Raw genomic sequence first — 27,100 nt, 5'->3', positions numbered from 1 at the left:
ACCCAAAGGCCTTACCTCCTAATACCATGACCTTGGTGGTTAGGATTTCATCATATGAATTTGCGGAGGTGGGGGTGGACAACAACATTCAGATCAGAGCAAATTGTGTTGTTGACCCCTTCTAATTCTATTTTATTTGAGGGGTAAATACTTATTTCTGCACAACAGGCCACAGTGCCTGTATTGCTTCTGTGTAAGCCAATCAATAAACATATTTATTGATTCTTCCCTCCTGGTACAATAGAGGTGATTTCACTCTGCTATAAAGACAAATTCTCTCTCTCTCTAATTCTGCCCCTTACACCTCTAGAGAAACTTTACACTATGAAGTTTTCCTTTTCTCCCCTGAATATTGGACTGCTAGCTTGTAATCAAATCACTGCTATCAACCTTTAAACACGCTCCAGTCTGTCTTATATTAACCTGGATTCCACACATGTGCCCCTACAACCTCTGCTTTCCTTTACAATAAAAATTTCTCCAGGAGTTGTCTGTGGTTCCACATTGCCACTTAATCTGGCCCATTCCAATCTGGCTTTTGCTTCCATCACTCACCCAAGACAGCCCTCCTCAGAGGTCAGTAATGACCTCTATGTCTCTTAATAAAATGGACTTTTCAGTCCTTTCCTTGCTTCTCCCCTCTGATGCATTTGACACTATATATCAGTTTTCCTTTATTGAAATAATCTGTTATGTTGGTTTCCATGACATCACACGCTTTCTGCTTTCTCTTATTTCTTGAATTCTGCCTGTTCCCACTAATTTGCCTTTGTGGATTCATTCTCTTTTATCCTATCATTAAATGAGGGCCCTTGAAGACTCAGTCTTAGGTTCCTTTCCCTTTCACTCTTCCTCTTTGAATTGGGCAATCTCATCCGTACCCATTGATTCAATTTCTGTACACTCTAAATACTTCCAAATTGAAATTTCCAGTCAGGGCCTGTCTTTTAATATATCTTGGTTTAATTAATAGAAATCTCAAATGCAATGCTTGCAAAACTGGAAGTATTTGCCATTTCTTATATCCTGAAATCTGGTTGCTTTAATGGTTTTCTAATGTATGAAATACACAAATACTTATGCTGTTCTTTAGATTAAGAGACCATGAAAAAAGGCCTTTAGTTTTTAAAATACTTTATAGCAGAGTTTCTCGATCATGACACTCTTGACATTTTAGGCTAGATAATTCTTTATTGTGAGGGTCAGTCCTGTGTATTATGGGTTGTTTACTGCTGGCCTGTACTCACTAGATGCCAATATCATGGCCTTCCAGTTGTGACAACAAAATTGTGACTAGACAGTGCCAAATGACTCCCAGGGAGGAAAAACAGCCCTGATTTAGAGTCGTTGCTTTCTTTTTATGGCCCCACCTGTGACATATCGAAGTTTCCAGGCTAGGGGTTGAATCGGAGTTGTAGCTGAGGCCTATGCCACAGCCACAGCAATGCTGGATCTGCACTGCATCTGCAAACTACACTGTGGTTTGCAGCAAAGCAGGATCTTTAACCCACTGAGCAAGGCCAGGGATTGAACTCAAATCCTCACAGAGACAATGAGACCTACTGCGTCCTTAACCCTCTGAGCCACAATAGGAATTCTCTCTCGCTCTTTTTTTTTTTTTTTTTTTTTTTTTTTTGCTTTTTTTATAGGGAAAACAAGAGGGTAAGCTGCCTTTAAAAAATAAAACATAAATGATACTGAACTTTTTATGGTACAAAAGATTGAGGCAAGAAAATAAGAAATCTAGGAAGTGAATTATCAATTCGGGTTAGTGATTAAAAGGAATATTATTATGTATAATTTTTGAACCCTCAATATTTTCCACATTAGTTACATTCTATGAGCCTGATCAGTTATATAAAATACTCCTCACAAAATCTGTGCAAGTAAAGATTGCCCTTTCACCGCACACCTGTTAAAATGGCTGTCATCAAAAAAAGACAAGAATTAACAAGTGTTAGTGAGAATGTGGAGACAAGGGAACCCTTATGCACTGCTGGTGGGAATGTAAATTAGTGGAGCCAACATGTAAAATGGTATTGAGGTTCCTTAAAAATTTTTTAAAAAGAACTACATATTATCCAGTAAATCTATTTCTGGGGACTTATCTGAAGAAAACAAAAACATTAACTCAAAAAGATATTTTCACCCCCCCCCCCATGTTCATTGAAGCATTATTTACAATAGCCAACGTAGAAGCAACCTAAGTGTCCATCATATAGATATATATAAAATGGAATACTACTCAATCATAAAAAGAAGAGAGTCTTGCCACTTGTAACAACATAGATGGATTATCCTATATAAAATAATTTAAAGAGAGAAAGACAAACACTGCATGATCTCACTTGAATGTGGAATCTTAAAAAAAAAAAAAAATTTGAACTCCTAGAAACAACAGGTTGGTGGTGGCCAGGGAGAGTGGGGTATGGGTAAAGTTGGCCAAAAGGTACAAACTTCTAGTTATAAGATAAAAGCTTCTGGGGGTATAATGTATAGAATGATGACTGTAGTTAACAATCCTATATCAAGTATTTGAAAACTGCCAAGAGAACAAATTTTAGAAGTTATCACACACACACACACACACACACACACACACACACACCCACCCACACCCACCCATACACTTGTAACTATGTGAGGTGATTCATGTTAACTTTTCTAGGTAATCATTTGTAATACATACACATATCAAATCCTTATGTTGTATTCTTTAAACAAATATAATGTTACATGTCAATTGCACTTCAGTAAAAATGAGAGAAGGCAAGATTTCTCCAGTTAGAACTAAGAAACCGCACATGGGCCTTGCTGATAGCTCCAGAAGATTTCTCACTATTTCTCTTCTCCCCTCCCCCATTGCCAAACACAGTCTCCTGTTTCATGAAGTCACATGTTTCCCCTGCCACTCAATGTTCTCCTTCCTGAATTCCGCACACCCTTTCACTTAGTTAACTCTTTTCATCCTTCAGTACATAGTTTGGGCATCACTTTTCTGAAACGCCTTCCCTGTACCCTTTGAAATAAGAACTGTGTAATGCAAAGCAAAACAAAACAAAAAAACATTTGCAGCAACACGAGTAAAACTAGAGACTCATACTAAGTGAAATAAGTCAGAAAGAGAAAAGCAAATACTATATGTTATCATTTGTATCTGGAATCTAATATATGGCACAAATGAACCTATCTACGGAAAAAGAACAAACTCATGGACATGGAAAATAGACTTGCGGTTGCCAAGAGGGAACGGGAGGGAGTGGGAGGAACTGAGAGTTTGGGGTTAGCAGATGCGAACTATTGCATTTGGAATGGATATGAGATCCTGCTGTATAGCACAGGGAACTATTTCTAGTCACTTGTGATGGAACATTATGGAGGATAATGTGAAAAAAAGAATGTATATAAATGTATAACTGGGTCACTTTACTATACAGTAGAAATTGACAGAATATTGTAAATCAACTGTATTAAAAAAATCCTTAATGTACTGGTTGTCCATAAACTATTGTCAGTTTTCCCTGTCATACCACTCTCTGTACCTCTGAACACTATTTTTCAGTATCGTTAATTCCTTGTTGAATATTATGCACATTTAAGTGGTAAATGCATGAGTTAATTATTTGAAATTTTTCTCTATCCTATCAAATTTCATGGGTTTTAAACTGAAAATTCTACCTGCAGCTGATTTGAGTTGGAGCAGAGTTGTAAGCAATATATAGTAGTTTATTTAGTCACAGCAAGTTTACTTTACTTTTGGATCTTCAGAAGATAGGGCTATAATACTCAGGACACCCTGGGACATTTTTTGGGTGACAAGAGAGTGAAGGCTTGTGTTTGCTTTGTGAATCAGGAAGTAAAAGACGTTGTGGGCAAGTGTTGAGGATTGAATTGGATGCGTGTCTGCAAAGACAAGTTGTGAATTTTATACTAGAATGTAATGTTACCTATGAAATTTTGAACCTATTTTAAGATTTTCATATTTTCACATCATTTAGAATTTGTTGGGAACCTGCTTTCTCCTCCATGTCCTACAAATAAAATAGTATGCCTCTGGGTGTTTTCAAACTGCCTTTGGGTAGACTGTGAATATGTTAATATCCAGTGCTCTGTGAATGTCTAACAGATTTTTGAATTATCAAAATCTAAAAGCAGCCCATTGGGGGATGGAGGAAGGAGTGGGATGGACTAGGAGTTTGGGGTTGGTGAGTGCAAACTGTTACATTTGGAATGGATGGGTAATGGAGTCCCACTGTGCAGCACAGGGAATTCTCTGATTGGGTCACTTAGCTGTGCCTCAGAGATTAAAGAAGCATTGTAAGTCAACTATACTTGAATAAGAAAAAAAGGAAAAATAAATAAATAAATAAAAGCAACTCGTTTTATCTGATATACTCTTCATGTTTCTGACCTAGATTGGGACAATGGCAAAATGTGGATGTGTTTGAATATTTAAGAACCATGAAATAAGTATCTATTAAAAGAGTAGTGCTTTGTTGTCATTTTAAATAAATATATACACTTTAAAGTATTGGGAATATTTTTATACTCTCTAAAAATATAGTCTCAGTCCGCTAAAATAATGAATAGACAATAGCAAAAACAATGAAGGAGAAATGTTGAAACTTACTGAAGATCAGAGAGCCTGAAAGATTAGAACTGAGAGTAGAAAATGGAAAATAATTTCTTTATGACTATTCAGCTGGGCTTCTGATATTTGATATGCCTGCTTTTTGTCAGTAGTTGCAGTATGCTTTGTCAGTGTCACTGAGCTTAATATCTTAAGCAAACATTTTTTTCCTCAGATAATTATGTAAAATTTTTATATGTTAAAGTAGCCATAGGAAAACAGAATCATATGTATGACTACTAGTAAAATATATATATATTTTTTTTTATTTCCATAATTGTAATTTGGAGTATTTTTTAAATTCCCTCAAATGTTATTTGAAAATAAAATTGAAATGTTGCCTACCAAGATATTTAAATATTATATATTCATCTCAGTATTTGAACTTTTCCTTCTAATTTCTATATTGAGAAAGAGATGGGATTGTCCAGTGTTTTCCAAGGAAAAACAACAACAAAAATAATATATCAATGTTTAGAGATTCGTAATATCTTCCATTGGCATATAGTTGCACATACACTTTTAACATATATTCAGAAATTAAGGCTACACTTGTTCTACATATAATTGATGTGTCTTTGTTAATAAGAGACTGACAAGGACAAGGAAGAAAGCTAGTTTTGATTATCTGAAAGAGTGTAACATAAAGAAATGTATATAGTCTTTTTAAATTATTGTGTGGCTTCACTTGCACACAGGGGTACTTTGCTACTGTGGGAGGTTGGAGCATTTCAAATAAATTAGCCATGGTCTGCCATGCTGTGAAAACCAAACACCAGGGTTCTGGACAGTTGCCCAGAGTCCTATTTTCTCTCTTTGGATGGTGGCAATGACCTAAAAAACTTTATCTCATGTCTCACTTGTGATTCAGATATGTGTATGTGTGCACAAAGGGGAGAGAATATACTGTGGGTTCTTGCAGATTTCCTCATAGCTTTATATTAGTTTGTGGGGGCAGGATTGAGGAAACTGGAGATAATTTTATTGATTTATCCAACAGATCATTCTAAAGAAAGCATTTTGTGTGTGTTCTGTTCTGGGTAACATGGGGAATGGCAAGATTTTTAAATGTGAGTTTCTTGATCTTTAAGATCAAAAATTTCCCAGAAAAGGCATATTTCCTGTGCATTTTGCTACAGTGAATGGATAGAACCCACTTTAGGCTTAAAATCTACAAATCACTACAGTGTATATTAAGATAATAACTCTACACAACAGTCACAGCAGCTGCAAGGTAAGAATTTCTGCCAAGATTTGCCTTAGACCAGTAAGGCAAACTTGAGGAAGCATCAGAATTGACAGGGGGTGGGGGGACTTTGCAGAACTGATTATTGAGCCCCATCCCCATAGTTTCTGATTAAATACATCTGAAGGAATTGGAGAATATACATTTTCAACAACCAACCGAGTGATCTGGGTATTACTGGGACCACACTTTGAGAACCACTGCCTTAGGCAATAAGACTACAGCAAAGAGCAGGAAGAAATTTTATTTTTTTTTTTTTTGAGGATAATTATGACTTAGCAAGGCTGTCATTGAAGACCTAGTCATTTAAGCTGATTTTGTATATTTTGCCTCATTTCAACAATTTTACTCAAATCTGATGTTGACAGCCTGCAAGCCAAGATACTTTAAAGTATAATGGTTAAATATGTTGGGGTTAGTGCTACACTCCTTAGATTATCAAATCCCAGCTCTTTCACTTATTAACTGTATAATTTGGGGCAAGATATTTACATTCTTAGAACCATGGCTTTTTCTTCTATGGAATAATAATAGCACCTACCCCTAGAGCTGCTAATATGATTCTTTAAATAATACATAAACTGCACTCGGAACAGTGGCTGACAAGTTGTAAGTACTTAATAAATCTTAGCTTTATTTCTCCTTCTTATTTTTTATTATTACATTATCTTTGATAGCTACCTATTACAAGGATTTAAAGGCCACACATTACCAGCCAAATATGCCAATTTATTGATTTGTAATTAAAACTCACACAAGTGCTAAGGGAACCGGGGAAGTTATGGTACCCTCTCCCGTATCATCCTAAGGAACTGAAATAAGATTAGACACTACTGGGGGAATTGAGAAGTCTTATTCCATTGTTCAATAAAACTGTTGAGTAATTTACTCTTCACTAAAGGAATAATTGCATATGCCAAATAGATTAAATATCATTATTGACCAACCAGGGAATCTTGTCCATTGAGAAACATTGGAAAATATTTTTTTAAAACTTTGTTTAGTATTTAAAGAAATTTAAAGTAAATATCTTCTAGAAAACGTTAATGTTAAAATTGAATGATATTTTAGGGTATTGAAAAGTACTATTTTCTATCATATAACCTGAGAAAATCAGCCTATTTCCAAAGGAAAAGTCAAACTAAGAAATGACAAGGAAACAAAAGCAGACAATCCTGATTATTGTAAGGTAAAATAGAAATTAACATCATCAAAGAAACATTACACTGGACAAATTAAATAGGCAAGGACAACTTTATTCAAGTCTATTGCAGTAGAGGTGAGAGGCCAGAACTCAGTGGGAGCTCAACTCCATTGAAACACAGGGTAAGGAAACACTTGTAAGCGCTTTGTGTTTGCTGTTGGCTTTACCCAAAGGGTAAATTATCTTCATGACAGGAGGTAGTTTTGCTTGGAAGTTATGCTCCTACCATCCTACCAAGACTGGGAGATAGGTGTGCTACCTTCTTTAGTGATTATTTCCAAGGCATGGCTCCTAGGTCCCCCAAGAAAAACATTCCTGGGTTGTAGAAAAAGTAAGAGGCTTTTTAAAAAAAAGATTTACATCTCAATGGGAGCAGAGAAAGGATTTATTTCTGCAAGGTTTCTAAAGTAAATGCTCTTAAGAAAAGGAAAGTCAGGAGCCTTGAGTAAGGAAGAAACCCACCTAAAGTTTGATCAACTTGAGGAGAACATCAAGGCTGTCTTGGTCAACATCTACTTTTTACATAGTTCTAATCATGGAAACAATATGTAGCCTGAAAACACTTGGAATGAAGCCAACAAGAGAAAGATTGTTGAGGTGCTATGCCTGCTGGGTGAGAAGATTCCTACATTTATGATAATGAGGTAGAATGAAATGAAGAAGAGGCCTTCACCTAATATGAGCAAGTATGTAGACAGACCACACGCTGCCCTGAGCAACATACTGGATAAAAACAGAGTAAAGTGTAGAAGGATCCAAAGAAGATACATTTTTCATTTTGCATCAGTCTCTGAAGTCAAGCCTACACCCGTGAAATTTCTTGGGTTCTTTATACAAAGGTTGCTGCTCTCATATGGCAGCTGTCATTGGCAGTACTCTCTCCACAAACCAGGATGAGTGGGCCCTTGTTGCTGTGCCTTTGTACCATTGGCTCCAGGGAATGGATTCTAGTCTAGAACATTTATCATTTTCATAGCATTTTAAACTGATCTGGAATTTCAGGGGTAGCTTTGCCTCCACTCTACTGAATGTCACTCCCTAACACCTAAGAAGCTGGAAAGTGATTCAGTAAACAGAGAGGTGCAAGCAATTTATCCAACTCTGAATTCCTCAAATTAAAGCTATTATTTTAAAACCTGTCATGTTAAAAGTCTTATGGCCAAGTTAAATTTTTCTAGATCATATTTTAGGTTTAATTACTTCGAACCGTATGATCTCAAGATTCTTCTTTGAATTCGTGGATAAGTAAACTGAGGCCAAGAGGAGAGAAATTACTGTGCAAAATGAAATTAGAAGACTGTTAAGGTGATGAAGTTCTAGAAATATATTTCTAGAACTATGAATGACTGCTCTTAAGAACACTTGAAAAACTTCAGATAGGTAAAACCTAAGGGGACAGAAGGTCTGGGGTCCCTGTACCATGTAACTGCAGACAGATTCATCAACCAATGACCCTTGGTTTCCTAATCTAACAAAGACTGAGTCCCTGATAAGATGATTTTCAAGGCCCTTTAGAGTTCTGGCTTTCTGATTCCTGCTTGGAATTTTAAACAATTAGACTTGATGGTCTCTTTACATTATAAAACACTATGGATGTGTAAATCCACAGTTCCTAAGATATGAATTCTTCATCCCTAGTGTGAGTCCTACTTTTGACATTACTTATTTCAGTGGTTCTTTAATTTCACTGCAAGTTTTGAGGCACATGGCAAACATATCTATTTATGTAGCATAAACTCCAGTCAAATATTACTACAGAATTTTAATGTTACAGTAGTTTTGTGTAATAGAAGATAAGAGTAAGAACTACTAATTTTCAACATAAGAAAATTGACATCTTTAATTTATTTACAACTTAGGATCAAATGAAATAATTTTGTTTTTGTAAACTCTGCCATTTGATAAAGTTACTTTGCTTGTGAACTTATATTTCAATTTCATTATATAAAAAATATGGAGTTCCCGTCGTGGCGCAGTGGTTAACGAATCCGACTAGGAACCATGAGGTTGCGGGTTCGGTCCCTGCCCTTGCTCAGTGGGTTAACGATCCGGCGTTGCCGTGAGCTGTGGTGTAGGTTGCAGACATGGCTCGGATCCCGCGTTGCTGTGGCTCTGGCGTAGGCTGGTGGCTACAGCTCCAATTCGACCCCTAGCCTGGGAACCTCCATATGCCGCAGGAGCGGCCCAAGAAATAGCAACAACAACAACAACAACAACAACAACAACAAAAAAAATCATCTCCATAAAATTCACTGATCCAGATATTCAGTATTCTCGAAATTAACCATATAGTATATATCTTTTTTCTTTTTCTTTTTTTTTTTTTTTATAGCCACACCAGCCGCATATGGAAGTTCCAGCACTAGGGGTCAAATTTGAACTGCAACTGCAGACTTATGCCACAGCTTATAGGAACGCCAGATCCTTAACCCACTGAGTGAGGCCAGGGATTGAACCTGCATCCTCATGGACACTATGTCAGGTTCTGAACCCACTGAGCTACACTGGGAATTCCAACCATATAGTATATTGATAGAGATATTTTGCTAGGCAAAAAATACTAATATTCCAAAACTCAGTTAAAACTAATTTATAAGAAGCATTTTAGAAATTGAATTTGGTGCTCAAAAACAAAATCTTGTAAACAACTTTTTGGCAGTTATGATCATTCTTGTTGAACCTGATTAGATTATGCTAGGGATGAAGAATCAAAAGTCATGATTTCTGCTACCTCTGCAAGTGCTTTTTGTTCATATTTATTTGGTGATTCTGTGTAGTATTTAACATCACATCTTTTCACCCTCCCTCTCTAACCTCCAATAACATATCTCTTTAGAGATCTTAATTGGTGGGGACTGAGCTTGCCAGGAATCGGTGCTTATCACTGGGCATGTTTTAGCCTCCATCTCAGTACTTTCAGCTTTGTAGCATGAAGAGAATTGACTTCTTTTTCACAATTTGTGCTCAAAATTTCATGAACTATCCTTTTAGTCAACAGGTATGGAGATACCTCCATGTTATCAAGAAGGATTTAAAGCTTTGAACATTTTAGACATGGACAAGTATTCTTACTATTGGAAAGTTGGAACATAATATCAAGGCCTAGACGGGGAAGTCGTGGAATGTTACAGCCTGGAGAGGAAGGGGCTTTGTGTTGCACAGATATACTCTGACTCTTGACTTATAACACTAGTTTACACCATCTGTCTAAACCCTGGTCTGTGAATCTTATGGACCAAGTGACTTTTACTTCCTTTGTCTTTGGATGATTCCATTCATTTATTTTAATTCTCATAACCCCTTTTCAAATTCAAGCTCTAACTAAATATCTTTACATTATATCCTTTGTATACTGGTGCTTTTGCCAGCAGATATATATTCCAAATGAATAATCAGTTGTTTGATAGGCTGGAAGCAAAGCCATTTGGATATTTTAGAATAATGTTTTATTCCAGCTCTTACATATTATAGATAATTACTTCTACCTCAGTATAATTGATATGTTTCATAAGTCTCTCTCATGTAGCAATTCAAGATAAATATCAAATTCTTACTTTCCAGCTTTTTCTCTCCCCACTTTTAACCTGTATTTTTGTTGATGTTGATGGTGATGTGTGTGTGTGTGTGTGTGTGTGTGTGTGTTTTGCGGTGGGGGGAGATTAATGAATCACTGAAATACAGTTTTTCCAAATCACATATTTTAAGACTGAGTAGTTCTGGAGACTCCCAAATCATGTGATTTTTTTATTAGGAGATATTATAGGTTTATTAGTAATTTAGTTGCAAAATAAATCATTTGAAAAATGATTAAATACGTGTGTTTGGTTTGACTTTTTGCTGAATTATCTTTACATTCTAGGCTAATTCTTCAGTTCAGAGGCAAAAGATGAAAACATATAAGTAATACAAATTAAGAAATTAATTTATACAAATTAAGAAACAACTTTATTTGTAACTATTCCATATATTATTTTACATGGCTATCGTTGGTATTTAGTTAGGGAAAAAAAATTAATTCTCTTAACTACTTAAGTCATTATTTAGTTGAGTTGTTGTCTCCTTAGATGATTAATTGCATCAGAGCTGGACTTTTTAGCTGAGTGACATTGGGGGAATTTCTTATATTTCCTGGTCCTTAAGGTTTAGTGTTAATTTGTAGAATTCTTTCCAGCTATTTTTTGATTCCTTTTTCCCAGGATATAGCAATATTTTAAACATTAAGTCCCTACACAGACCTGAGAAACATGTCTAAATATGTGCATGGACTAGTTTGTGGCTTTATGTTCTCTTTATATGCAATTTCAGATCCACCAATCCTGAAAATTTAAAGATCATAATCCAAATACACGGTTCAAATAAACACTGCCCTTGTCATTAGCCAGGGAACTGGTTGTGATTCTTCTATTCCAGGAAGATCAGTTTTTCCAAGCAGTAGAGATCTGCCAGCTGCATTTGTTTGCCCCTATTCCTGGTTGTTTGGTTTTATTCTTTTGGTCTCAGTCTCTCATCCACCATTCGCATTTGCTATTCCCAGTGGAAAGGTTTTTGTATGATTTTGGTTTTGTTCCCATCAATCATTTAGAAGAAAAGACACCCAAAGGCAAGGGCATCAATCAACTTTTTGAAGTTCCCTGGGACTGTATTGTTTATGTGTTGCTGGTGAATCTATTCTACCTTCTAAAGGGCAGAATTTCTAGACAAGGAACATGGCTAGGAAAACACAGCAGTCATTAACCTTATCACTTTCCGAGCAAAAAACGCAGGGCAACAAGTCGTTGAAGCCAGTGGCAATTGAGAGCTGGAAAAAATCAACAAAACAGAGCCTAACTCAGGATAAACAGGATGCCAGGGTCTCAGCACAGGGTTAAAATGATTTTCTATAAACAATTATCCTCAAAAAAATGAAAGTCAATAAAATTATTTAAATAAAATGGCTAGAGGATCCTAAATCTTACTGGTTCCTCCCAGTTTTGCATAAGAAGGATTTGGTTTGCTTTAGAAATCTCATGATTTATTTATTTTTAGTCTCATTTCCTTATTTTTACTGTTTTATACTCTTAGTCACTAAAAGTGAACTTAAAACCACCAAATTTTATTTTTAGGTTATTAAAATTACATTATTGTTTCACTTGGAAAGGTTGGCTCTATGTAGGTCTTTTAGCAGTGAATGTTTCTTGAAAAACTTCCTTTCACAAAGGATCAGAAGTTATTGGGTAAGAGGTAGGTGGGAACCAGATCTTGCAGAGCCTTGTAGGTCATGTTAAGACTTCCCATTTTATTCTACCTGCCATAGAAAGTCAATAAAGGGAATTTAAACATGGAAGCAGTCCAATAAGGTGTTTATTTTAAAAAATCACCGTAGTTCCTATATGAAGAATAGATTCAGGAGAGACAGATTTAGCTATGGACCAGATTAGAGATTCTTGCCATTTTATCCATGATGGAGCCAGTAGATACAGTCACATGGGTGGATTTTAGGAGAGCTTTTGAGAATGATGTGTAAATAACTTGCATTTGCGTGTTCATGTACATTATATTCTTCTACTTGTGAATAGATCTGTTTATACTGTCTTAGTCTGGTTGAGCTGCTCTAACAAAGTACTGTAGATGGAGTGGCTTATGAACAACAAAAATGTGTGTCTGGCAGCTTTGAAGGCTGAAAAGTTCAAGATCAAGGCCTGGGCAGATTTGGTGTCTGGTGAGGTCCTGTTTCCTGGATAAGTGTCTTATCTCTGTAATGTCACCTGGCAGAAAGGGCAAGCTGGCCCTCTGGGGTCTCTTTTACAAGGGTAATAATCCTATTCATGATGGCTCCACATTTATGACCTAATCCTTCCCAAAGGCCTTACCGCCTCAATACTGTCACCTTGGGGGTAAGGGTTTCAGCATGGTTGAATTTTGGAGGAACACATTCAATTCATAGCATAAACACATATGTGTGTGTAATATATAGAATATATATTTATGCAAATACTTAGGAAAAATGTATAAAGAATACAACAAAAATTTTCAATGACTATTCAAGGTTGTAGGATTTGGGACAATATCTTTTCTTCTTTGTATTTTCTCTTTTCCTAATATTCTGAAATGTCTGTAAATATAAAAAGTAACACATTAATATATATTGCATATGTAACAGTAACATATATTACCAAAATATTATGGAAATTAAATTATAAATAGGACTAGTATCAAGCGAATCATAACTAATTCAAGTTTCATTACAAAACTTTTGCCTCACTCATCTAGTACGTTAAAGTGCTTTTAACAGAAAGAATATTTTTAAAAGGCAAATTCCTATGTTCTAGGCTCTCTGAATTTTTCCATGAATTATGTGTATCTTCTAAAAAATAAGAAGATAATTAATAATGTGGTTGACTTAATTACTGCCCTTTGCCATTCAATTACACTAGAATTCACTAATGTAACTGTTTTAAAATTAAATTAATGTTGGTGACCTGAAAATGAATGTGAGATGCAGTATTTCTGTTTCCTCATCTCTGTTTCTGAAAAATGTAAGTAATCTCATTTTTGTGGTTTTATTTTCCCTACAGGAAAGTAATTTTTAAACTAAGCAAATACATTTTTTCATCAATTAAAATAGGGTAGAATAGAACAAATATGGAATTTTTCATATATATATATACATACATACACACACACACACACCACATATATATATACATCTATATATGTACACCCACACATGTGCAGGTATACTTCTGTATGATTTAAAATGACAGAGCAAAACTGTTACCTGAGAAGAGAGGCCCTGTGCTAAAATTCCAGGAACTTCAAATCTCTTAACACTAGCCTTACAGAGTGTAGGTTTTTTTCCTAAGGAGAAAATGCTCCAAGAATTTTTTTCCTTTCTCAAAATTCTCTTGATTATAAAATAAGATTAGTTGCGAGAGTTTTGTAGGATACTAATACCAGAGCTTGCTCATTACTCCATTTTATCATTGATTAATTCAACCAGTATTTTTTGGGTGCCTGCTATGTTACAGACACAGTTTTAGGCTCTGGGAATAAAATAGTGAAGGAAAAGAAAGAGAATAGGAAAAAACCCTTCTGTAATTATGAGCTTACAGTTTCGTGAAAGGAAATACCTAATAAATAACTAAGTATAGTTAAGGAAGTGCTGTGGTAAAAATAAAGCAAATTTAAAAGAGTAAAGAATGAGGGGTGAGCTTTTCTAATGATGTGGCATTTGACCAGGTGGTCAGGGCCGAGGCATTTGGCAGAAGGAGAAGCCCTGCTAAAATTAATAACCAAAAGGCCTAAAGTGGGGGCACATTGGCTGAATAGAATGAACGGCGTTCTTGGTGATTTCTGATGAGCCTTAATGTCCATCTTCCAACTTCTGAGTGGTTGAAAAAAACCTTCAGAACTCCTTTACAACTTCCAACATTATTTTTCATGTATTCTTTTCCTTTGTTCTCCTCTTTTTTTTTTTTTTGGTAGCTCATATTTCTTAATATGACAAAGTGAAATGAGAAGCATGTATATTTGGCTTTAGGGGATGGAAGTCTGAGAACAAAAGAAAATGTCAGAGAAGAAAGAAGAATTCTGGTAGAGTTAGTTCTGATCCTGTACTAGATGCCTAACCCCTTCCTAACTTTTGAATGATTTGGGTCAAGAGATAAGAACGTTATCTATATTACTGTTTCATCTTTTCAGGCTCCCATCACATCCTGTCTGTATTTATTTTTACCCTGTGATTAATTTTTCTAAAGCACTAATTGCATTTTGGCTCCAGTCTTCATAGGAACCAACTGCCCTCTTCACCATTTAAGGTTCCCCATTGGGTTTTCTCCAGTTCTGCCTTCCCCTTGTGCTAAAACACAAAACCTTCTCATGGTCCTCAGCCCACACCACACTTGCCTCTACTTCCTAACTGGAAAAATATATATATTGGAAATGACTAATATCTGAAATTGAAATAGGGAATTTTCTATTCCCTCCTATTATATCTTCAAACCTGTTTTTGTTATATATGGGATATTGATTTTTATATGTTAAAGTTATGCCCTGCTCTTTTAGTAAATTATCTCTTTGTATCTAGTAGTTGATTTTTTTCAGTTTTTCAAAGAAATAATCATACAAAGAGAGGTAGTTTTATTTCTTTTTTTTTCAAGTTGTATGCCTTATTTGCTTTTTTTTTTGTTATATGTCTGCAATACAGAGTTAAATCATAGTAAAAACAGTGAGCAGCATCATGTTATTCCAGTGGGAATATCTCTGTGTTTGTCCTTTCTGATAGATGCTGGCTACATCCTGGCTTTTGGAGACATAGATATAAATATAGACATAGATATTTATATTGGGAGTTCCTGTCTTGGTGCAGTGGAAACGAATCCTACTAGGAACCATGAGGTTGTGGGTTCAATCCCTGGCCTCGCTCAATGGGTTAAGGATCCAGCACTGCCATGAGCTGTGGTATAGGTCGCAGACACGGCTCTGATCTGGTGTTGCTGTGGCTGTGGTGTAGGCCGATTAGACCCCTAGCCTGGGAACCTCATATGCCATGGGTGTGGCCCTAGAAAAGACAAAAAGACCAAAAAAAAAAAAAAAGAGAGAGAGAGAGAAATAAATATATAGTTCTAAAGATGTAAATATACTCACATAAAATCATGTTGAAGAGGTATTTGACAATTCCTATTTAATAGAGTGGTCTTTTGGATTTTTTTTTGTTTGTTTTTTTAACAGAAACTGGTATTAAATTTTGCCTAATTTCTTTTCAGCATTCCTGGAGATGATCATATTCTTTCTCTCATTGGTTCCATTAATGTGGTGACATATCATTAGACTTCCTACTATTGAATTGTCTTGCATTTCTAGAAGAATCCCCACTTGTTCATGATCTAATATTATTTGTAATGTGCTATTGAATTCTGTTTAATATTATTTTAAGACTTTTGTATTGACACTCATAGGTAAGAGTGGTCTGGGGTTTTTTGTTTTTTTTTTTTTTTTTTAGTCTTTGCTTTGGTTTTTTTTAGTCTTTGGTTTTGTTTTGCTAAAATCTATGTCAGATTTGTCATTGTTGAAATTACTTCATGATGATAATTCTTCTATTTCTATGCTTTTAAATAGTTTAAATCAAGTTTTTTCTTTTTACCTGTAATGTTATCCAAGCTTCTAAAGAGCTATTTGCTTATTTAAATTGACTTAAACTGAGATGATGAGGCCAGAAAGATAGTCATACACCTTGAAGAATACAAATGCTATGAATTTTTTAAACGGAGTGACCTGAGAACAGTGAATTCTGGCACTTTTAATTATTACTGGTGTAACTTGAGCAAACTAATTCTTTAAAGTATTTTTAAGCACTATTAAATGGGAGTTATTAACACCTGATAAAAATTTACAGTGATAATTGTACTTCTGTTCTACTAGTGCATGCATAGGTATGGAAATTATTGTTGTCTATCATCAGTTTCAGAGGTTATTCAATGTATGAAAGTTTGAAGAGATTAAAGGATCAAAATGAAAATATGTATAGCATAGAAACTTTGGTAAACCACATCTACTTCTGTGACATTATGTTTCTTCTACTTTTAGAAGATGTAGGACAGTTAGTGTTCATGAAATGGGTGATCAGAAAGTCAAAGGAGAAGACAAGAATGCCTGCCCATCACTATAGGACAGTACTTCCTGAGGTCATGAGAACCATGCAAAAGACCAGTTTCTACAGGGTGTGCAGTCAACTCTTGCACATCAAAAATGAGATTGAACACCATGATCCTTTCAAATGGGGGATCGGTTTCTCAAATGGGATTTTCAAATATAGATCCTGCACAATGACGCTGGCAGACCTGGTGTTATTAAAGGTCATCAAGATGTTTTCTTCAAGTTGCAATGTTGGCAGCTTTATCGTGAGCTCTGACCCTTCAGGTATGTCTGCTGCGGGACTTTTATTAAAATCCCGTTCAATTCACTTGTGTCGGAGAAGAAAAGCTAAGGCTTCTTGAAGGTTAATGGGCTTCCATATATAAACTATCCAGTGCACCCCGATGAAGCAGCGCCAGTCCTGCTTAGATTTTAAATCCTTAAATTAAATTTTGCTGTGTTCTTGGAGTTAGAGGGTAAAGCTCAGAAATCATAGGCCTATTGGGAAACTATCCTGCCAATATCAAGCATTTGTGATTTTGCTCAAATATAAAACTATATACTGGAATATATGACCCATATAATCATTCTAAAATAAAACAATCACAATCACAAAATACTGTTTGATTCAATAGAAGAAGGGAAAGCTTGTATAAATGATGGCAATGCGTTAAATGAGAGGACTACATAGCTCTGGATGAATACATATGTCAGTTAAACTAGAAATCATGTTGCAAAATAAACAAAAATCCAAGATTGAAAAAAACTTAAAAATCACCAAAGAAAATTCCATGTTTTACTTAGAAATATATAAGGTCAGACAGTATTTTAACAGGTATGAAACTAAAGTAAAATTAAAGAGTTAATGCTTAGCATATGTGGGAAGGAAGTATTTATTGAATTGATATATGAAAGAACACAGCAAAAAAACCTGAATCCTTTGTTGATGTAAAATTATATGTCTGATTTAAATGCAAAAACTCTGAATTATAGAATTTTTAAAAATTTATTTTTGCTCCAATATTATAAGCCAGTTATATTAGATAACAATATATAATGATGTATCTTAAGTTTCTTTTTCATAAATTACCATGAATGTTAACTTTCCTACAGTATGTATATAGAAAGAATTTCTCAAAAAAATTGTAATTAAAACACACTGAAGGGCTTTTTATAGTTATTTACATAATTCTCAGGATCATTCTCTCAACTTTAGATCTTAGAACCAAAGAGTTATTTTCAGGCTCACTTAAACTGATGATATTGGACAAGTCATTTAAAAAATCTGAACCTAGGTTTACTCTTTTGTAAAATGAGGAATACAGTGCCTAATTTACATGGTTAGTTGTGAGAGTTAGACGTGGCAATTTATAGAATTATTGGTGCTTCCTAGGAACCAAGCTTTGTGCAAGGTTCTATAAATATGAGTTGAATTAGACCATTTACCTCCTTAAGAAGATCGCATTCTAACAGGGAGAGTACAGATGAGTAAAGCAACAGCTATAGAAAATGAGAACCCTGACCTGACTCGAGTCTAAAGGTCACTTTGCAGGAGGCAAGAGGTACGAGGAAAGCCAGGATGATAGTAACTTGGATTCTTCCTTGGGTGTGGGGGCTGGGGAGGGCATTCCTATTTGGATTTTTAACAGTAAGTTTACAAGAAGAAAACAGTGTTGAGTAAATAAGAAGCTGGATGACCTGAAGAAGTGGGCATGTTTCGAACAGATGTTTTCTGGTGCTGAGGAGCAGCCTATGCCAGGAAGAGGAGCAGAAGAGGCTGAGGAGCTTCTGTTCCTTCTCTGCCTTTCCTTTTCCTGGTTCCTCCTTCCCTTGAATGTTTCTCCTCCCTCCCTCTTTCTTCCTCTCTGCCTCCGTCTCTTTCCTTTTTCTTGTTCTTTTCTAGTTCCCTTTCCGCTTTTCTTCTTCCTTGCCTTCCTTCTTTTTTCCCTCCCTTTCCCCTTTCCCCTTCCTTCCTCCTCCCATCTCCACTCAGCAGCATTTGTCCAGTGCTCATAATCAGGCATTATTCAAGGGAGATCTGATCCCTACTGTCATCTAGTTCATGAAATGTAATTACAGCCTGTATATCAGGCTAAATCTGAAGGCTAGTTCCATACATAAATTATCCTTAATAACCTGTCCAATTAGCAAGCACAACTGCCTTTTGCAAAATTTAGCATTAACTTCTCTTCATCATTTAAGTATGTTACAATACTTTCTCATTGTCACTTTTTATTTATATTGTATCAGGCTGATTTACCAGGGCAAAAAATATTTCAGCCCCTTAATTTTTAATTTTTAAAATTTTTTATGGGAGTTCTTGCCGTGGCTGAGCAGAAACGAATCTGACTGTTATCCATGAGGATGCAGGATCGATCCTTGCTCTTGCTCAGTGGGTTAAGGATCCAGGGTTGCCGTGAGCTATGGTGTAGACCCATGGTCAAAGCTCTGATTCAACTCCTAGCCTTGGAACCTCCATATGCCACAGATGCGGCCCTAAAAAGCAAAAAAAAAAAAAAAAAAAAAAAAAAATATGGCCACACTTGCGGGATATGGAATTTCCTGGGCCAGTGATTGAATCCTAGCCACTGTTCTGACCTACATTGCATCTGTGGCAATCAAGATCCTTAACCTACTGTGCCAGGCTGGGGATTAAACCCGCACTTCTGCAGCAAACCCAGCTGCTGCAGTTGGATTATTAACCCACTGTGCCACAGTGGGAACTCCCTTGCATCCGCTAATTTGAACTTGTACTTTTGATTGGAATGGGTGGTTGCCAAGGGGGAGGGGGAGGGAGTGGGATGGATTGGGAGCTTGGGGTTAATAGCTGCAAACTATTGCCTTTGGAATGGATTAGCAGTGAGACCCTGCTGGGTAGCACTGAGAACTATGTCTAGTCACCTAAGATGGAGCATGATAATGTGAGAAAAAAGAATGTATACATGTATGTGTGACTGGGGCACCATGCTGTATACACAGTAGGAAAAAAAATGTATTAGGGAAATAACAATTGATTACCATTTAAAACAATAGAAAAAAAATTCTTTGAGTGGCTTTACATATACTGAAATTATTGACAAAGGATATTATTTAAAGGTCATTCCGGATTTACAAGACCAGCCTCAAAGTTCAAATTAGGATAACAGCAGAACCATATAGAATGGAACTTATTGCACTCTGTCAAGGATGTATACCACTTAATATTAAAAATACCTTATCTAGGAAAGTATTTGGGAGTTTGCATCATGGCACAGTGGTTAACAAACCCAACGAGGAACCATGAGTTCGTGGGTTCCATCCCTGACCTCCCTCAGTGGGTTAAGGATCCAGTGTTGCCCTGAGCTGTGGTGTAGGTCGCAGACATGGCTCAGATCCTGCGTTGCTGTGGCTGTGGTGTAGACTGGCAGCTATAGCTCTGATTAGATCCCTAGCCTGGGAACCTCCATATGCCACGGCTACGGCCCTAGAAAAGACAAAAAGATTAAAAAAAAAAGTATATTTGAAACTACTCAGGAATTAGGGTCTGATACATCCAGGACTTGGACAGAAACAGTTTGAACGTTTGTTTGTGTGTGTGTGTGTGTGTGTGTGTGTATTCAAATAAAGACAGTCTATGTAATCCTTTTTTAGTCTCAATCTCTAGCATTTGAAGTCAGAATTTATCTTAAAATACTTCATGCCATGTCCTCACTTTTCCACTCCTACTTTGACTGTTCTGTAGGAATATGAAGGATGCTGATGTTGAGTGTTAGAGAGTGGGATGGGGGTCAGGGTGGGTAGGAGGGTGTGGCATGATGATGAGATGCATGGGCTCGAGAGTCACAGAGCACTTGTTTTGATACGGAGTCTTCCACGTTCTAACCTTATGACCTGGAGAGAGACAGCTTTCTCAGGCCTTCACTGCACTGTCACTCCCACTTTCTCTCCTATTCCCAGTTTCAATCTGATGAATCAAGACAGGTGGGGAATGTGAATCAAAGAAATATCGAAGAAACAAGTAGTAGGGTAGTTGTGACCATTGCTATATTCTCTGAAATTCGTGAAACTCAACTACTTATTTAGCATATCTTTTATGTCTAAGGAGTGCTATTAATGGTATCTAAACACATAGAAAATGTGGTTCTTTTACTCAGGAAATTGATGGTCTTGTTAAGAAATCTTGAAGGCCTATAATCTTTTAGTATTACAAAGACTCTCTGGCTACAGCTGGTGTTCTTATTTTCTTCCAGATCTTATCATTCTGTTTTGCAATAATGCAGGTGACATTAACTCAAAGTAACTTTTCCCTCAAATAAGAACATGTATATTGTGAGATGGTGGAAGAAACACAGGATAGTCCAGCTCAGGAAAGCACATGGGGAAAGGCAGAGTGGCAGGAGTGAGCAGGGCGTGGTCAAAGAACGGTAAGGATCTGGCTTTGCTTCATCGTGGGGTTAAGGCTCATTCATGAGTGGGATTGAGACCTATCAGTGCTTAGGGGCATGAAGGATACTGAGCATATAAATAAATAACCTCTAAAAAATATTCCTATTTTTAAGGAATTTGTGTCCACTTCAATGGGGCAACACATAAATACATAGCAAATTATAACACAGTATGACAAATGAGAGGTCAAGTTCCACAGTGTGTTATGGGAACACATTCAGATAAGAATAGTAAAAAAATAATAGTGAAAAATGTGTAGCATAGGAAAGTTTGATTTAATTTAGTGGAATGTTTTAAAATCAGAATAAAGCCTTTGAGTCTAATCCAAAGCCATGAGAAGTCTTATAGATTTTCACACACAAAAATTGTGAGATAAACAAATCTTGTCTTTTTACGAAGACAAAGCTGATGAGTATATATTGGTTTGCTTAGTTTGTTCTTGCCGTGTAACAAATTACCACAAACTCAACAGCTTCAAACAACCCAAATTTTATTATTTCACAGTTTCTGTAGATCAGGAGTCCACGTGGACTTGGTTAGGTTTTCTACTTAAGGGTCTCACAAGGCCACAATCAAGGTTGGTTGGACTGGGCTCTTATTTGAAGGCTTTGAGGATGGAGATGGGGGAAACACATCTAAGCTCGTTCAGGATTGTGGGAAAAATTCAGTTTTTTGTGGCTAAAGCACTGAGGACCATGTTTCCCCACTGGATGTCAGCCAAGGCTACTTTCCTTCTGGCCATCTGTGACCCTTCTTATGCAGCTCTCTCCATCCTCAAGCCAGCATTGATAGGTTGAGTTCATCTTATGCTTTTAATCTCTATGACTTCCACTTCTGCCACCTAGCGGAAAACAGGTCTCTGCTTTAAAGGAGTCAGGTGATTCCCTTAGGCCCATTTGGGTTATCCTAAAGTTAATCATGCCATAGAACATAATGCAATCATGAGAGTGATGTGATACAGGTTCTTGGGCTTGAGACAGGACATCCTTAGGGGCTTTTTTAGAACTGGGCTCTGTTGAAAGCTGTGTTCTCAAAATAGTGACAACAGGGGAAAAATAGGTGTATATAAAATCAACCAGAGATAGAATTAATATGATAAGCTGATAGGTTGGCCATTGAGGAATCAAAGCTATAAAGTAGCAAAGATATTTGTGATTTCAAGCCTGAAATCCCTAAAAATAATTTAGAGACAAAAATAAGAAAAATGCCAAGCCCCTTCGGATATAGAAAAAGAGTTTCCTTTGTTCTGTGAATCATATTTTATTTTCTCATTTTCTCTCAAGCTGTCTGGTTGGTCATACCCCCATTTTTACAATCTTAAGCATTTTTCTTAATATAAAGCCTTATTATCTATGTCTTTCATCATAGATATGCTCTAGGAAACTGCATTATTGCACATGGTTCCTCCAACTCTTGAAGTACAGGCTGTCTTTCTTGTAAATTTTACTCAGATAATACTGTGTAGTCCACTTCTGAAAGATGAAGAGATCAGTCTGTCCTGACAGGATAATCATCACAGGCAACTGACTGAGCACAAGACAAAAGACAGGTTTTGTTGTTGGCTGCCAGCAAATACTACTTTGGCAAATCTGCACAGTTGATGCCTCACACTAGATGACGGTGTCACCCACAGATATCCTTAGGGGACAAGGAATGTATGAGATGATGACTCAGTCATTCACATTTCTCTTTGAAAGAAATATATCATTACAGGTAGACTGCACATATCTAGTGCATTTTGCACCTTGCTAAGATTTCCTCTTGCAGATAATGTGGATAGTCAGAGGAGGTAGTTCCACATTTGACATGTTACCCTTTAAATAGGAACGTGAATATTTCACACATTAAATAATTTGTCTTGCCTGTCCACTAGGATTCTCTGCTCTGCTAAAACAAACAAAAAATCCAATAAAACCCCACCAAAGACCAGCCCCCCCCCAAAAAAAAACCCACCAACTCCTTTTAAAGAAATAACAGGTTTATTACTTCCTTGGAGCATTCTAAAATATTAGTATTTTCATGATTTAGCACTATTTGTTCATATGTAGCACTGTGAGCAAAAAAATTCTCATGGTACATTACCATTAAATAATACATATTCATGGCCTTGTATATATAAAATCAAACATGTGACAGTAAAATAAATGAGCATAACAATAAATTCCAATAAAAGAAGTTACCCAATATAGCAGAAACAATGCCAATTATGCAGACATACAGAGAGCTAAATCCTAGATTCAAATTTTAAAAACAATTTAACCTTATTTTTATTACTTACAAATTTTGTAAATATTAACTTTCAGGTGGCATCCTAGATTGAGTTATTTCATGACATTCCTCCTTGTCCTATTGTTTCATTATCACCTGTGTGTGAATATGTATATGACCTAAAATATAAAGCTATATAGTCTGCCACTAGAATATTTTCTATTTATCATGATGGGATTATTTGAGAGAAGAAAGAGCGTTTTTGTTCATTGTTTGTATCTTTGTTCAATATTTCTGTAAGTCTTGATTATCTAACATTCAGCAATGAGGAGGGCATGGATAAATATAATTGGTTTGTTTTTACTTGAGATTGGTTAGTGCTTATGCAACACTCAGACATAGAGTAAGGATGTGCTAGTTCATAAAGTAGGAGCCACTGGAGAGTTCTATCATGTTTACAGTACAACATCTGAACAGCAGGGCATCTGCTTCTGCCTATGAGCCTAGGCATCAAGAGTCTGTAGTTTAAGGAGTTCCCTTGTAGCACAGTGAGTTAAGAATCCAGCCTTGTCACTGCAGCAGTTTGGGTCACTGCTATGGTGTGTGTTCGAACCCTGACCCTGGAACTTCCATATGTCATAGACGCAGCCAAAGAGTCTGTAATTTAATTTGGTTAAATGAGTATTTGAGATGAAATTAGAAATAAAAACAAACCCTGATAATGATCCATTGTTACTATTTATAAAACCAAAAATGGAATCAGATACACTGTTCAATATTCAACAGGTGCGTAAATGAATTATAACGTTCAATCAATGATGTGTTAAGTGGGCTTTCAAAACATGAGAATTCTGGTGATAGACAGAATAATGGTTCCCACAATGACATCCTGATAAATGTGAATATGTCACCCTACATGACAAAGGAACTTTGCAAGGGTGAATAAATTAAGAGTTTTGAGATGGAGGGATTATTCTGGATTATGTGGATGGATCCAGTGTAATCACATGTCTTCAGAGGAGCCAGTAGAGTTAAAGCTGGGAGAAGATAAAAGGACCATGAGGACAGAAGCCAAAATCGGGGGAGAGAAGATCCCAAGTAGTGTACTTTGCAGGTGGAGGAAATAAGTCAAGGAATGTGGAGGCCAGAAAGGCAAGGAAATGCATTCTTCCCCCAGAAGTTCCAAAAGGAGTTCAGCTCAGTGAACATATTTTAGACTTCTGACCTCCAGAACTGTAAACTAATAAATGTGTGTTACTTTAAGCCAGTGTGTTTGTAGTCACCTGTTACAGCAGCCCTAGGAAACTGATACACTGCCCTAGAAAATCTTTTGTGCTCAGTACACTGGTCTGTGGTGAGGCAGATAGGTCTGTAATGATGCTCTACAGAGGGGGCCAGGACTCAATTACATGTGCCCAACAAAAATGCATGTGCAGTCTTACCTTACACCACCCAAGTGCATTATGCGTCTAAAGCAGGAGGGTGCCTCTGAGTAAATTATCCCTGCCACTTCACCTATACACCAACAGGGGGTGTGGGAAAGGCAACTCTTCACTGAGGCCAGACTGAGCTGACGACACCTTTCCACCCTGCCTCCCACCCACACTGTGACTGCATAAGTTGAAAACATGCCAAAAAGTTACTTTACTTTTTTTTCTTTTGCTTTACAATATGGTTTAATTTTTTTTTTCCTTAAACCAACTTTAATTTTGAAGTTAATTTTTTGAAATAGGGCTTTGAATGTGCTTAGTCAGATTTGCCCCTTTAGAGAAGAACCAATGCTTTCATTATGTTCATAGAGGTTTTTTGTCTTTCTTTTTGCAATTTCATTCCCTATGTGAGTTACACCTAAGAGGAAATAGGTTATTTGGAAGGCTTTCATCTGCATTAGCCATGAAATCCTACCTGGCTTATGCATCCGGGGCAGGTGGGTGCATTACGGCGCTGTGAAATATAATTTTTTTTTTTTTTTGAAATTGAATTTTGACCTCAGTGTTCTATATCTGGTTAGGACAGTCAAACAGAGATTTTACTTTCTGAACTTGATAAATTGCTTGGCTAAATACATTGAGTTATTACTTTGGAGCAGAATGTTTACTGTTTTTCATGAGGAAATAGGGAAGAATTTCTGTTATGGTGATGCATCCCTGGCTAGTCTTAGTCATGACACACCAAAAGTGAATTCCTAGTTGTACATGGATGGGACATGTTAAAGACCTTCACTTGCTTTCTAAATATAGACATACACATTGGAAGCTTGTTATTCCATTTGAAAAGGAAGTCTATGTTTCAGCAGTGATGAAAAAATCATCACTAAAAAAGCTATTTTAAATGAAATGCTTGGTAGTGAACTCAAGTTGAGGCTTGAATAATTAGGTTTGAGAATACACTTTTGCTACTGAGGCATGGGCCTCTAAATACTCATGGGTTATTAATTATCTTAAATACTGAGAAAGACAACTCTTTCAACATACATGATAATGCTGTAATAATTTAGAAAAAGTAGGATCAAGAACCTCTAGCCAGATGAAATTATAGCCTATCAATTTTCCTACCGGACAATCAGATAACACAATAAGTCTGCAGAAATGAGCTGTTTGTAATTAAAATTAAGCATGCCAGATCATTTCATGACAATTTATAAAGTCAAGTGCCTGCTAATGAAACAGATTTTCATTGTTATTACTTTTCTTTAAAATTATTTAATTTGAGATGAATTATTTTCTTGAAAGTGTTCAGCTTTGGGGTATTCTGAAATTTAATTATTCTGGGTTTGAAAAAATTGTGAATGTCTCCGTATTTCCACCTATTCACCCTATACTGTTAACAGTTGAGTGAGGGTTCTTTCTGGCTCTAAATCTGACTTATACATTGGTCATTTGTGAATGACTTATTTTTTGTCTTACTCTCTATTTTTCTATTTCTAGTGAACTGAAATTAGCAAAATCATGAGTTCATAACAATAACTTTATAATGTTTATGTTGTTATAAATAACTCTGTGACATCTATCATAGAACAGTGATTATAGCCCTGGTATCAAATTATTTGTGCAATCTTGATTTCTTAACTTAAAACTAGAAATAGAGATTGAGTGTTGAATTAGGAAGTGGCAGCATGTCAGTAAAGGTAGAGTTAACCTCTAGGAATGTGAACAATGTAACATCTATCCAACATTTAATGTATTAGTCTCATATAGAAATTATTATTATTATTATTATTTTGTCTTTTTGCTATTTCTTGGGCCGCTTCCGCGGCATATGGAGGTTCCCAGGCTAGGGGTCGAATCGGAGCTGTAGCCACCGGCCTACGCCAGAGCCACAGCAACATGGGATCCGAGCCGCGTCTGCAACCTACACCACAGCTCACGGCAATGCCGGATCGTTAACCCACTGAGCAAGGGCAGGGACCGAACCTGCAACCTCATGGTTCCTAGTCGGATTCGTTAACTACTGCGCCACAACAGGAACTCCAGTCTCATATAAAAATTATTAAAATACTTCCTTACCTTTCCCAGTTTTTCTCTTAAATTCCCAGCGATGATAGGTTCCTGACATGTGGGATTCACTGCCTTCCTACCTATCCCTGCCCAACCATTTTCAGCTTCAGGAGTGTGCCTCCTTAGATTCTTAATTCTTCTTCATCCTGCAGACAGCTCAAGCCCCATTTCCAAAGAGTTTCCATAATAATTAACTATCCCACCTCCACCACAGCATCATGTGCACAATCACCGTGTATCCTCCAGAGCATCCTGTCCATGCCTCAGCAATACTGCCT

General features: G+C 36.5%; 2 protein-coding genes across 8 annotated transcripts in view; both read left to right on the top strand.

Moving 5' to 3' along the window:
* The window catches only part of LOC146400103 (uncharacterized), a 59,974-nt gene extending 38,856 nt beyond the window's left edge, over positions 1-21,118 (top strand). The window contains exons 2-3 of the mRNA XM_084977538.1: positions 16,645-16,977; positions 20,922-21,118. Of these exons, the coding sequence (XP_084833664.1) occupies positions 16,645-16,977; positions 20,922-20,971 (383 nt within the window). The 3' untranslated portion in view covers positions 20,972-21,118. The remainder of the gene's footprint in view (positions 1-16,644; positions 16,978-20,921) is intronic.
* The window catches only part of CNTNAP2 (contactin associated protein 2), a 2,042,838-nt gene that overhangs the window by 1,197,367 nt on the left and 818,371 nt on the right, over positions 1-27,100 (top strand). The gene's annotated exons all lie outside the window — the stretch shown is intronic.

This window comes from Sus scrofa, chromosome 9, assembly GCF_054392235.1.
Source record: "Sus scrofa isolate SSC_HxYL_T2T_F1_AM1 chromosome 9, Sscrofa_HxYL_maternal_Yorkshire_Landrace_v2.0, whole genome shotgun sequence".
Classification (NCBI taxonomy): domain Eukaryota; kingdom Metazoa; phylum Chordata; class Mammalia; order Artiodactyla; family Suidae; genus Sus; species Sus scrofa.
The sequence above is the reverse complement of the archived record's forward strand: the minus strand, read 5'-3'. Positions and strand labels throughout refer to the sequence as shown.